Raw genomic sequence first — 12,265 nt, forward strand, 5'->3', positions numbered from 1 at the left:
CTATACACCGAGTTGCTTCCTGCATAAGTAACTTAGTCAAAAAGCCTGAAGAGTAAGAGGTGACGCTCAAGTCAAGGATGCTCCAGATGGTGACACGTGTACAGCTGGATGCGAGCCACGTGTCCAGATGTGTAACTGTCAGGAGAGAGAAAGTGCACAGGTATATAAGAGATTCTAACGAACTTTCGAGGTACGCGCGTTTTAGAATACTTCTTTTACGCTTGCGAGAACTTGAGTACGCTGAGAGAGAATATTGCACGGTTCCTGCAGTTCTTAGTTTTCTCTTAGTAGTTTGGTGGTTCAGTCGCTGACTTGGGCGTCGGAGTGCGATCGGCTGCAGCGGCGCCGTTCTGTCTTTTGCAGGTTCTTGAGGTGAATCGAGGTGAAGGACGGAAGCTAGCACGGTGCAATGTCGATCCAGATTCGACGAGGCAAGGCTCTTGCGTTCTGGTCAGCAGGCAGGATCATAACGCATGAGGGAACCAATGAAATAAAGAGAGCAAGGAGAAGAAGTCAAGCAAGAAGGAAAAAAAAAGCAAAATAAAAAAGAAGTCAATCTATGTTTGATGGCCAATGAAGAAGATTATGCAAGTAGTGTAAGTTCTTGTACTTCTTTAAATGCTGAAAATTATAGTCAACTTCTTCAAGCTTTTAAATAAACACATGAGGAAGCTAACCGATTGGCAATCTTGAACAACCGGTTAAAAGGGTTGAATAACTGGCTTGAAAACAGAGTCAAGATTTAAAGTCGAAAGGTTACGCTGAAACATCAAATTATATAAAGACTTCAAACTAATATAGTCAAGATAAGTAATAAAATGACTATCAAAATGTTATAAAATCCGACAACTATTACAAAAAATGATGAGTCAAAATTCATTCAATTCTCGGCATTAACTTTTGCTGCATCTTCATCGGGAATTTCGTCAATAGGAACTAGTGCACCATTGTAGAAGTCTTTGCCGACATCAAAGTTCGCTTCATCTAAAGGGATTTTATAAAAATACTTAGCTTGTTAAAGAGCTTTATTGAAACCCAATTTATGTTGATCAATCACAAAGCCTTCAGCCTCATATACGTTTAGTTTCAGTTGGCTTATTTCCTTTTGCAAAAGATGGATAGTTTCATTATCAACTTCTTTAGCAACAAACAGGTTCGACAACTTTTCCTTCAAGTGTTGATTATCATCATGTAGTTTCAACCACTCGGCAATTAAATAAGCAATTTCATCTTTAAGTGATTCTTTCTCGGCTTCATGTTGAACATTCAAAGTACTTAACTTTTTCACTTAAGCAGTCAAAGAATTAAGCTTTCCATTTGATTCAACAAGTTCAGTCTTCAATTTTTCAAATTCAGTAGAAGAAATACCACTTGTGCTATCTTCTTTGATAATCTTGTCGATTAATAAAGCACGACTCATAAGTTCAACAATCGAATCAACCAAGGATGGAATATAAGATGTTTTAAGCATATTGTATGAAGTTCCATCAAGGTTAGTCTAAATAAACTCTGAAAATCGAGTTGTGGCAGCAAAAATTGAGTCTGTAAGTGGTTGAGAAGAACTTCTAATGGCGTGATGATGATGCCTAGAGGATGAATGTGATCTTCTAGTACTTCGATCTCTCTTCCTGTTCTTCTTTGAAGGCCCAACAACATTTTCATTATTGTCGGGTTCAACGACAGCCTCAACCCGAGATATTGGTTCAACAACTTATACTTTTACCGCATGATTAACCTCCTTTTCAGGTCGAGGAGTTAAACCCCCTGCTTTGTTCACAATCTTTGAAAACTAAGATCGTGCTTTCGGATTAGTTGCCTCCATCAAACCTGAAAGTCAATAAAACATTTAGCAAAGTTAAAAATCTCTTGTTATAAAGAAAAGAATTGAAAAAAATACATACCAAGGAAATCTTTTTTGGGCATTTTCGAAGTATATAACCGTAATAGAGCGCGAGTAGGAATCTAGTGGGATAAGTGACCAAGTACTTCAAAAACATGACGATCTTCAGCATCCATTGAATGGTATGACCATGAATTAAATTTTAAGGGTTGACTAGTCCAGTAGAAAGGAAATGTTGGAACATTACCATCAAAGAAATATCTTCTTCCATTATCCTCGATTAGGATTTTGAAAAAACCTCCTTTGAAATTCTTATATGAGGAAGTAAATGGTTTAAGAAAACAAATTTTTGATTTACTAATCAAAGACAACCAACCTTGTCGCTTACCAGGCTGAGAACTATAATAATATAGGAAAGCTTTTGGATTAGGAGATAGTGAAAGAAATTTACACAAGATGCTAAAATCTTGCATATAAGCCCAGCCGTTAGGATGAAGTTGGGTAGGGGCAATGTTTAGATATTTAAGTACACTCATTTGAAACTCATTTAAAGGAAACCTAACATGAAGGTCAGTAAAAAAACATTCATAAAAATAGAAAAATTCGCAACTATCACTTTAACAGCCATGACAAACATTGTCGACGGCCTCGACACACTGAAAATAAATTATTCTTCAACTGCATTTGGAGAATAAATGTAAATCTTGGAAAGAAAATCACTAAGATCTGAAGAAGAACGATACTGAGAGAAAAATTCTCAGACTTTAGTATTAAGCCAATTATAACCGAGACGAAGACTTATCCTTTATTTAGCTCTTTCGGTTCCTTCAAGTTCAACATCTAAGATTGCTTCATTTGAGTCTTTCATACATGAAAGCGTAGCAGATGACGAGACTGAATCGACGTTTTGATTAGCCTCCATCACTCTCCCAGTAGATTCATTACCCGTGCTCGAAAAACCCGTAAATTCGTCAGAAACGGAAACAGCTAGAGAGAGACATTATACCTTTGATGGAATTTAGTAAATCTTTCAGAATTGAGAATACAAGAAAGTGTGAGTGTGAACAAATGAAGTTAAATTACATTAGTAAAACCCTTCATACGAAAGGTCATGACATCACAACCGTTAAATTACATTGCATCCAACGATCAAATGTTCTTAACCCATCAAGTTAATCGGTGCGTTCGAGAAAAAGAACGTGAAACGAGGCATTTAATACAAAATCGAAATGATTTGAAAAAATATTTTTTACTCAAAAGCTTTAAATGCGCCTTCTTTCTTTTCGTAATAGGCATAACGTCTTTTTACAAAAATCCTCATGCTTGGAGGCTAGTGTACTGGTAGGCTGAAAGATCAAGCCGAAAGGTTAGGCTAAAAGATCAAGCCAAAATGTTGAAGTGTAAAAAATATAAATAAATAAAATTATAATTTGTTATTGTCGCAAAGTCCATAATAACATGACCCAAATTAACAGGTGTGAATTTAAAAAATATTAGGTACAAAAAGAAAAATTCAAATAGGTTATGGGCCCAATAAGAGAACACTATAAATAGGTCATCAATCTAAGAGGTAAGTATAGTGAATTTATCTTATAATTATATAAAACTGATTCTGACTTTGGCATCGAAGCGCCTTGCAGGTACACACACCCAACCATGAGAGGAGACCGAAAGATCCAGTTGATCCAGCCCAACCTAGTGATCTTGCCAGATAAATAAGCTCAACCTGAAGCAGGAGTGAACCGAAAGCTCAACCCAAGAATAGAGACAAAAAAACTCAGACAATCCGAGAAGTCAACATATTTTGTTGAAAAAATAATAGTCTATGTAACTTTCATAAGAACAGTTAGTTTATCCGCTAAAAAGTTTGCAATAATAATTTATTTCAAACGTAGAAATTTCTTATATATTTTTTTTAACTTATGACCGACTATATTTTTAACTCATATATCTAAATACAAGAATTTGTTTTAATGTATTTTTTTTCTTTGTATTAATTAATTTGAAATTTTACGGAATTGGTTTTCAAAAATAAGATTTACGATTTCAGTTTTATTTTTAAAAGCAACATTAAATCTCAATTTAATCAATGACAACAATTGAATTAAATTATAAAAATAAAATCACAAATCATAATAACAATAACTGAGTTCGTATTAAAAGTATAAATAATTAAGTTTAACGTTTATCTTTAGTTATAGGTGTAAGAGCTATATCTGTAATAGAAAGTTTATAATTATACAGCTTTCTAAACATTCTGAATTTAAAAAAACAGTGGTTAAAAATATCTGTGTAAATTTATATTATCTTTTAATAATAACTTAAAAATTATCCGAGTGTAGTTATAAACATTTATTCATCATTTGTGTTACGTACTCTATCAAGTAATTAAGTGCTGGAAGAAGACGCAGCTTTGTAGCCGAATCACTTTTTTGTCTTAGAAATATTCCACTCTTTACTAGTAGATATTCTGTTCTGGTTTAATCTTTTATGCAGCTAGTTCCAGTGTTATATTTCCTTCTTCAACACTGAGAAAATAGTTACCTTCAATGATTCAAAATAGATTCTATCATAAGAGCAGTGAATTTTGTTTCTGATGAGGTTAGACTAAAATAGTTTTTTGAAAATACTGATATATTATTACTAACCTGATGATGCTCAAAATGTTAAAGTTCATGATATATATAGTCTGCAACTCCATCTAGTTTATTACAACTCAAAAAGATAACATTAGATTTAAGCCATCAAAAAAGGCTAAACTAGACCTGGAAGAGCTAAGTTAGCCTTATTATTACATAGCAAGTGCCATAACTCTATACTAATAATAGCATGCATGGATATATGGTTTCTTCATTACATATATATCCTGCCCCTACCTATATAATGACATCATTACATACATACATATATATATATATATATATTTATATAACCAAAACATATTTATTAGAGTATATATATATATGTGTATGTATGTGTGGGTGATGAGTGATGAGTAGGGTCAAGATCAATTGTATAATATTGTTGATCAAACCCAAAGAGCTCCTGCTTTCTTGAGCATTGGAATCAAGGAGCGGTTAAGGTGAAGAGTCATGACTTCATTGGCTCCACCCACAAGCTCACCAGCAATGAACACAGCAGGCACAGAGGGACTGCAACCAAGTCTTGAAAGAGCTTGCTCAATGTCTCTGCCTCTAGGTATCTCATCAAGCTCATGAACCGATGGATTCACCCCAAAGTCACAGAAGAGGGTCTTGATGCTGTGGCTCATGCAGCAGGAGCTCTTGCTGAAGATCACCACTGGCCTCTCTGAAACCATCTTCGTCACCCTATCCATTGCCAATTGATCCTTGTGCAACAATGCCAAATGGTTTGAATGCAGAAATCGGAAAGTAAAAGAAACTTGAGGTGTGTTGGTGAGATTGAGCCAAATGTGGCATTCTTATATAGGAGTTTGAAGGCTTTTAGGTGGTGTGGTGGATTGGCATCGCTAAGCAAAGAAAAAGATAGGGTGGCCATGGAGAAAAGTGGAGAATCATCGATGAGATATTTGGGTCGGTTTCGAAATTTTCTTTGATCATTTGTTGAAAGTGATTGATCCAACTCTTCCTTTTACTACAAAAACGAATCTCTCTATCCATGCATGCATACGGAAACACACAAAGACGAGGCCTTGGTATATATGGCTTCAGAAAACATCATTCATAATTGTATTTGTATGTTTCATCTACACACTTATTTGATTCTTGGGACATAATCAACAGTTTTCGTGTTTTGCTTTTACACGATTGCATATATACGTACGACTCCTGTTTGGGGAATGAGGAATAGTATATATATATATATATGTAGTACTAGGAATTCTTAATTTGAAGCCATTAGATTAAGTAATTAAGCTACTTGAATGATTGAATTAATTTCCCAAATAAATTTTTTGGAGTATAGTTATGGAAGACATTTAAATTTGTGTTGCTAATGGTGAAGTTTCTGCCTTATCTATCTTTGAGGCATCTGCTGCGCTGGAAGAAAAGTTGAATTTATCCAATTGGGACCTCTTTTTGTGCTACTTGGATTCGCATCCAATTCTAGAAAGGGAAAGATCATTGAAGCTGTACTCGAGTTAATGGAAAATAAATATTTCTGACATAATATTTCATGATCTTGTGCTCTTTCTTTTATGTCATTTTATTTCTTTTCAATACAATTTTTATGATCATTTTAGTGCTTATATTTAACATACTTTTTTTTGTTGCCATGAACCATTATTAAAATTGTTTTGCGTAAACCAATGTTTGTCAAGGCTATAATCTTTTCCGGATTAATATTACGAAACTATTTTGCAAAAATTTTGGGCAAGTAAAACTATAAATAATACTTAATATAGTGAGAACTAGATATAATAATAATAATAATAATAATAATAATAATAATAATAATAATAATAATAATAATAATAATAATAATAATAATAATAATACAATTTCTTTTTTAATCGAATCGAATATTTATAAATTCAACTAGATGGCTATGGAGACAAAGAGATCATTTGAGGTTCTGGATCATTTATTTATTGTAATTGGATAGCTTCAAAATTACATTTGCTTCAATAAAGATGGGATTTTCATAGTGATTTATGTAGTTTTGTCAACTATAATTTTCAATCATTAATTAACTATTTGGTAAGTGCAATTGCAATGATTTAAATTTTTTAACTAGTTTTAAGTATGAGATTTATAATTTATATAAAATATTTTCTTTTTTTAAAAAATACTTTACCATTTGAACAAACTTATTCTTATATAACATCATTTATATATTGTTTGTAAACCATTAATTATTTTAGCATAACATTTCCAAAATTAGTTTTATCAAAATATATAAATAAAATGGAACTTAAATGAAAGATAAATGACATTTCTTGGTCTTTCTAGCACCTTCCATGTTACGAAAGCCAATACATTATGAGACGAGGAAACTCTTCCAAGACAACTTTACTTATATTTGTTTAAATGTGTTGTTTTAATTTTTTTAATTAGACCATGTTTAAAAACCAGGTGTTAATTACAAATTTTCAAAATAAAACATAAAAATATAATTGATTTAAAAATAATTAAAAATTATAAAAAAATACTTCCTCTTTTTCTAAATATGTATTTTTTAAGGTTTGAATACAATAATCATACTAACTTTCATAACTTTAAATAATTTAATACTTTCTTTTCAATAATATTTATTAAAAAAATTCTTTTAGTGACCACTAAAATCGATCATTAAAGCTCAAAATTCGATTACTAATTTGAGTAGAAAATTTGATCACCTCAATTTTAGAAGAACAATGCTAACGACCAAAATTGATGAAAATTTCAATCGATAAGAGAATTTAATTTAATAATTAAAATAAAACAAATTTTAATAGAAATCGAACTCAGACGCTCTTAGTAGACATAAAACCTCAAATTACTAACCAAAGAATCTTAATAATTATATTATTATTATTATAAGAATTATTATTATTATTATTACAATTAATATTATTACTATATTAATAATAATCATTGAAATAAAAATAAAATAATAAAAATAGTAAAATAATTATAATCATAATAAAAAATAATTATAACACATTAATTTATAATAATTTATTTGTATTTAACAATTCATTTGATTTCAGTCAATAATTTTCACTTATTTAAATCAAATCAATCATCAATTTATAGGAATTTAATGATCAAAATTAAATCAATTACTATTTTAATTATAAGTTATTACTCACTAATTTTAATCGCTAAAATTGACCATTAAATAATTATTTGTAGTGATAAGAGAAAATGTCTCATAACAACATATCTTCATTCTTTGTAATATTTATTCTCTTCATATAATTACTTATCTTCTCTCTTTATAATACAACATATTCTTTCTTTTGTAATATTATATAATTACTTATCTTCTCTCTTTATAATACAACGTTAACTTTTTTTCTACACAAAAGAAGAGCCACTGAACTATATATTGATTTTATTTTAATAAAAATTGTATTGGCCAAGACCTCGGTCATCGGCACCAGAGAAAGACATCGGACATTAGACATTGGCCACGTAAGTTAGGCTCGACAAACAGTATGAGTTAACACCCAGATACGAAAAAGACTTAATAAACGAGAGGACCATGCATGGGGTGTGTATGGTACATTCGGGTACGACACAAGCAAGTGTTCCTTGGAGGCGCTAAGGCCCGTTAGGGTTAGGATTTCCAGGGAAAGACTGCATGTAGGGCACGTGAATACTTAGGGTTCCAAAAGAACAGATCATGCCGCAGCGCTGGTACATGAGTATACCTTGGCGGCTATGCTGTTAGGTCGATGCACTCCAGAAAAGGGAAGTCCTATGCGCCAGATTACGCTAAGATTGTGTGATAACGGCGCAAGGACATTCTCCCAGGAACCCTAAGCCCACTAAGAGACGTGAGAGCATCACAAAAGTAACCATAGATACAACCTATAAATAGGGTGGTAAGAACCCTAGCAAGGTACGTCGTTTCTTAGACTGAAATTGCTTTACACACATTACTGTTTCCTTAGTTCTTACTGATTTGAGCATCGGAGTGCAAACGACCATAAGGGCGCCCTTTTGTCTTTATAGGTAAAGCGTTCTTCTACCCAAGGAAGTTCGACTCCAGGAGGAGACAGGCGGGCTTGAGGTTGTCGTTCGAGTCAATCGGTGAGAACATTTGGCGCCCACTGTGGGGCCAGATAAAACTAGGTCCCATTCACAATCGTGTTGAGAGCCACCAGCAACATGAGGAGTACAACTGTCGTACGAAGCAAGGAAGCCCCAAACCAGGGCATGCAAGAGAGAGAACACCCCACCCAGACACAATTTTCGAGTGGACCTTAAGGAGCTGATCGCCATCCCTGATGTGGCCAGCATATTGAAGCCCCCGCCGAAGACCGATAAGAGGTTGGGGCCCAGCAAAAATGCTTGGTGCGAGGTCCACCAAGCCATTGGCCATAACCTATGTAGCTGTCTGGCATTGGGATTCAAGTTGGATGAACTGGTAAGAGGCAGTTTCTTGAAAGACTACCTGCAAGAGCCGCAGGGGGCCCTGACGACAGCGGCCCCAACAGGAGATCAAGGGAACGAGGTTCCCATCCACGGAGAAATCAACACTATCACAGGAGGATTCTCTAGATGAAGGTGTACCACTTCCCAGCGTAAGAAGTACGCCAGAGGAGTGATGACAGTGGAAGGGCAGAGGTCGGACCAGACGCCCGAGCCCGACCTCGTCTTCACCAGAACTGACTTGCAGGATGTGATCCCACATGATAATGATCCCGTGGTGATCTAAGTGGTGACAGCAGGCAGAAAGGTGCACCGCGTCCTAGTAGATCAAGGAAGCTCGACCGACGTGATGTTTTGGTCGACCTTCAACAAGCTGCAGTTGTCTCCTGACCAGATGATGCCTTATGTGGGATGCCTGGTTTCGCAAGAGACTAGGTGGAAGTGCGAGGGCACATAGAACTGAGGACGACCTTCATCGGCGGCACAACATCCAACACCGCCAACATCAGGTATCTTGTTGTTAACGCTCCTTCAGCATATAACATTCTTTTAGGCAGGCTTGCTTTGAACAGGATTGGAGCAGTGGCCTCGTCAAGGCATATGAAGATGAAGTTGCCTTCCCTTGAAGGAGTTGTGCTCACCATGAAGTCTGATCAGAAGGAGGCCAAGAGGTGCTATGAGAACAACCTCAAGACAAAGAGAGGAGTGTGCTCAGTCACCACCCAACCTCCAAGGGAAGAAAGGGTCACCCGCCTCGAGATTGCCCAGGAGCAACGACCCGAGCCTGCAGAAGAGGTTTCGGAGAGGGAGATCAGGGGTAAGAAGTTCAAGCTTGGCAAGTCTATGGGCCAAGAAACACGGGACCAGATTGCAGAGGTCATAGCATGGCACCTGGATGCTTTCGCATGGTCAGTCTCAGACATGCCTGGCATCGACCTCGATTTCATGTGCCATCGCCTCACCATGGACCCAAAGGTCCGACCTGTCCGCCAAAGACGAAGAAAGTTCAATGACGATAGGTGACAGGTCATCAGAGAAGAGACTCAGAAGCTGCTGAGCGCTGGCCACATCAGTGAGATCCAATACCCAGAGTCTCTAGCGAACGTAGTGTTGGTCAAGAAGGTCAGCGGGAAGTGGATGATGTGTGTGGACTTCACGGATCTTAACAAAGCTTGTTCGAAGGACTCCTACCCACTGTCCAACATCGACGCCCTGGTAGACAGTGCCTCAAGGTGTAAACTCCTTAGCTTCCTGGATGCTTTCTCGGGGTACAATCAGATCTGCGTGCATCCCAAGGACGAAGGCAAAACGACATTCATGATGGAGCTCTCCTGCTACTGCTACAAAGTGATGCCCTTCGGGCTCAAGAATGCGGGGGAAACCTACCAGCGGCTGATGGACAGAGTACTTGCGTCCATGATAGGGCGAAATGTCCAGGTGTACGTGGACGACATGGTGGTCACCTCCCAGTTGAAGGACCAACACGTCGTTGATTTGGAAGAGCTATTTACTACGATAGCTAAATACAGGCTGAAGTTGAACCTTGAAAAGTGTGTGTTTGGGGTAGAGGAAGACAAGTTCTTAGGTTTCCTACTCACTGAGCGTGGGATAGAGGCTAACCCTGAGAAGTGCGCTGCAATCATAGCTATGCGCAACCCGAACTTGGTGAAGGAAGTGCAGCAGTTGACAAGGCGGATGATCGCTTTGTCCAGATTCGTGTCAGCAGGTGGGGGACAAGGGGCATCCTTATTTCCAATGCCTCAAGAGAAATAGCAGGTTCATCTGGACCAAGGAGTGTGAGGAGTCGTTCCTCAAATTGAAGGAGTACTTAACCACCCCCGGTATTGTGCAAGCCATAGCCTGGCACCCCACTTCGATTGTACTTTGCAGTCACAGATCGGGCGATCAGTTCGGTCCTGGTCCAGGAGAAGGGTCAGGTACAAAGACCAATATACTTTGTAAGTAAAGTGCTGCAAGGGCTTGACATAAGGTACCAGGCCATAGAGAAGGCAACTTTGGCAATAGTGTTTTCAGCGCGAAGACTTCACCACTACTTCTAGAGCTTCACAGTGTTCATAATGACAGACCTGCCCATTCGCAAGGTCTTACAGAAGCCCGATGTGGTAGGACGAATGGTGCGTTGGGCGGTGGAACTATCAGAGTTTGATGTGCAGTACGAACCCAGGACCCCATCAAAGGTCAGGTTTATGTTGACTTCGTAGTAGAGCTCTCGTCAGTAGCCACACACCAAGAAGAAGCAGATTTCAGGTGGGTCCTCTCCGTAGAGGGGTCCTCTAACCAATAGGGGAGGGGGGTTTGTGTCATCTTGGAAGGACCAAATGGGTTGCTGATCGAGCAGGCCCTGCAGTTTGCTTTCAAGGCCAGTAATAACCAGACAAAGTGTGAGGCCCTCATAGCTGGAATGCTGCTAGCCAAGGAAATGGGGGTGAAGAGTTTGATAGCGAAGAGTGACTCCCTGTTAGTAAAGGGGCAAGTTACAGGAGAGTACCAGGTCAAGGACCCTCAGATGGTCGCATACCTACAGTACGTTCAGATTTTGAAGGAGACTTCCGTGGTGTTCGAGTTAGTACATGTTCCCTGAGAACAGAATGTCCGAGCTGACTTGCTGGCAAAGCTCACCAGTTCAAGCAAGGGGGCAGACAGAGGACAATCATACAGGAGACCCTGAGGACACCTCGAACCACCACAGACGACATAGCGGAAGTCCAAAAAATAAGCACCTCATAAGGTGTTAAGAGAAGTCAAGGTTCGTTGGCTCAAGAAACCCTGAAAACGCCCAAAATAAGCACATACGCGTGACCAGGGGAAGAGTCAATGCAAGTTTTCCTAGTTGGTGGAGGCGAAACCTGGATGACGCCCTACCAATGCTACTTGGCTGACGGGATACTCCCGCTGGAACCCACAAAGTCCAGAATAGTCAAGAAGAATTCAAGCAGATACACCCTGATCCACGGGAATTTGTTCAGATATGGGTTCACTCACCCCACCCTGATATGTGTAAGTGGTGAGCAGTGCACGCGCATTATGGCGAAAATTCACGAAGGGATATGCGGAAGTCACATCGGTGGCCGAGCTCTCTCGTCGAAGGCTGTTCGCGCAAGATATTACTGGCCAACCATGAGGGAAGACTGCATGAGGTATGCACAGCAGTGCAAGCAGTGCCAACAACACGCTGACTAGCATAAGGCGCCCCCGGAAGAGCTGAGATCGATCTATAGCCCATGGTCGTTTCACACTTGGGGAATCGACATTCTGGGACCATTTCATTTAGCAGTGCGGCAGATGAAGTACCTTGTGGTTGCCATTGAGTACTTCACAAAGTGGATTGAGGCTGAGCCAGTAG

At 38.0% G+C, this 12,265-nt stretch overlaps 1 protein-coding gene across 1 annotated transcript; it reads right to left on the reverse strand.

Moving 5' to 3' along the window:
* Positions 1–4,525: 4,525 nt before the first annotated feature.
* Positions 4,526–5,266, reverse strand: LOC137806914 (monothiol glutaredoxin-S2). Its single transcript, XM_068607298.1, has one exon. It carries the CDS (start codon positions 5,175–5,177, stop codon positions 4,869–4,871), a length of 309 nt encoding a protein of 102 aa, XP_068463399.1. The 5' UTR covers positions 5,178–5,266; the 3' UTR covers positions 4,526–4,868.
* Between the last annotated feature and the right edge of the window lie 6,999 nt (positions 5,267–12,265).

The sequence above is a fragment of the Phaseolus vulgaris genome, chromosome 3 (genome assembly GCF_000499845.2).
Source record: "Phaseolus vulgaris cultivar G19833 chromosome 3, P. vulgaris v2.0, whole genome shotgun sequence".
Classification (NCBI taxonomy): Eukaryota; Viridiplantae; Streptophyta; class Magnoliopsida; order Fabales; family Fabaceae; genus Phaseolus; species Phaseolus vulgaris.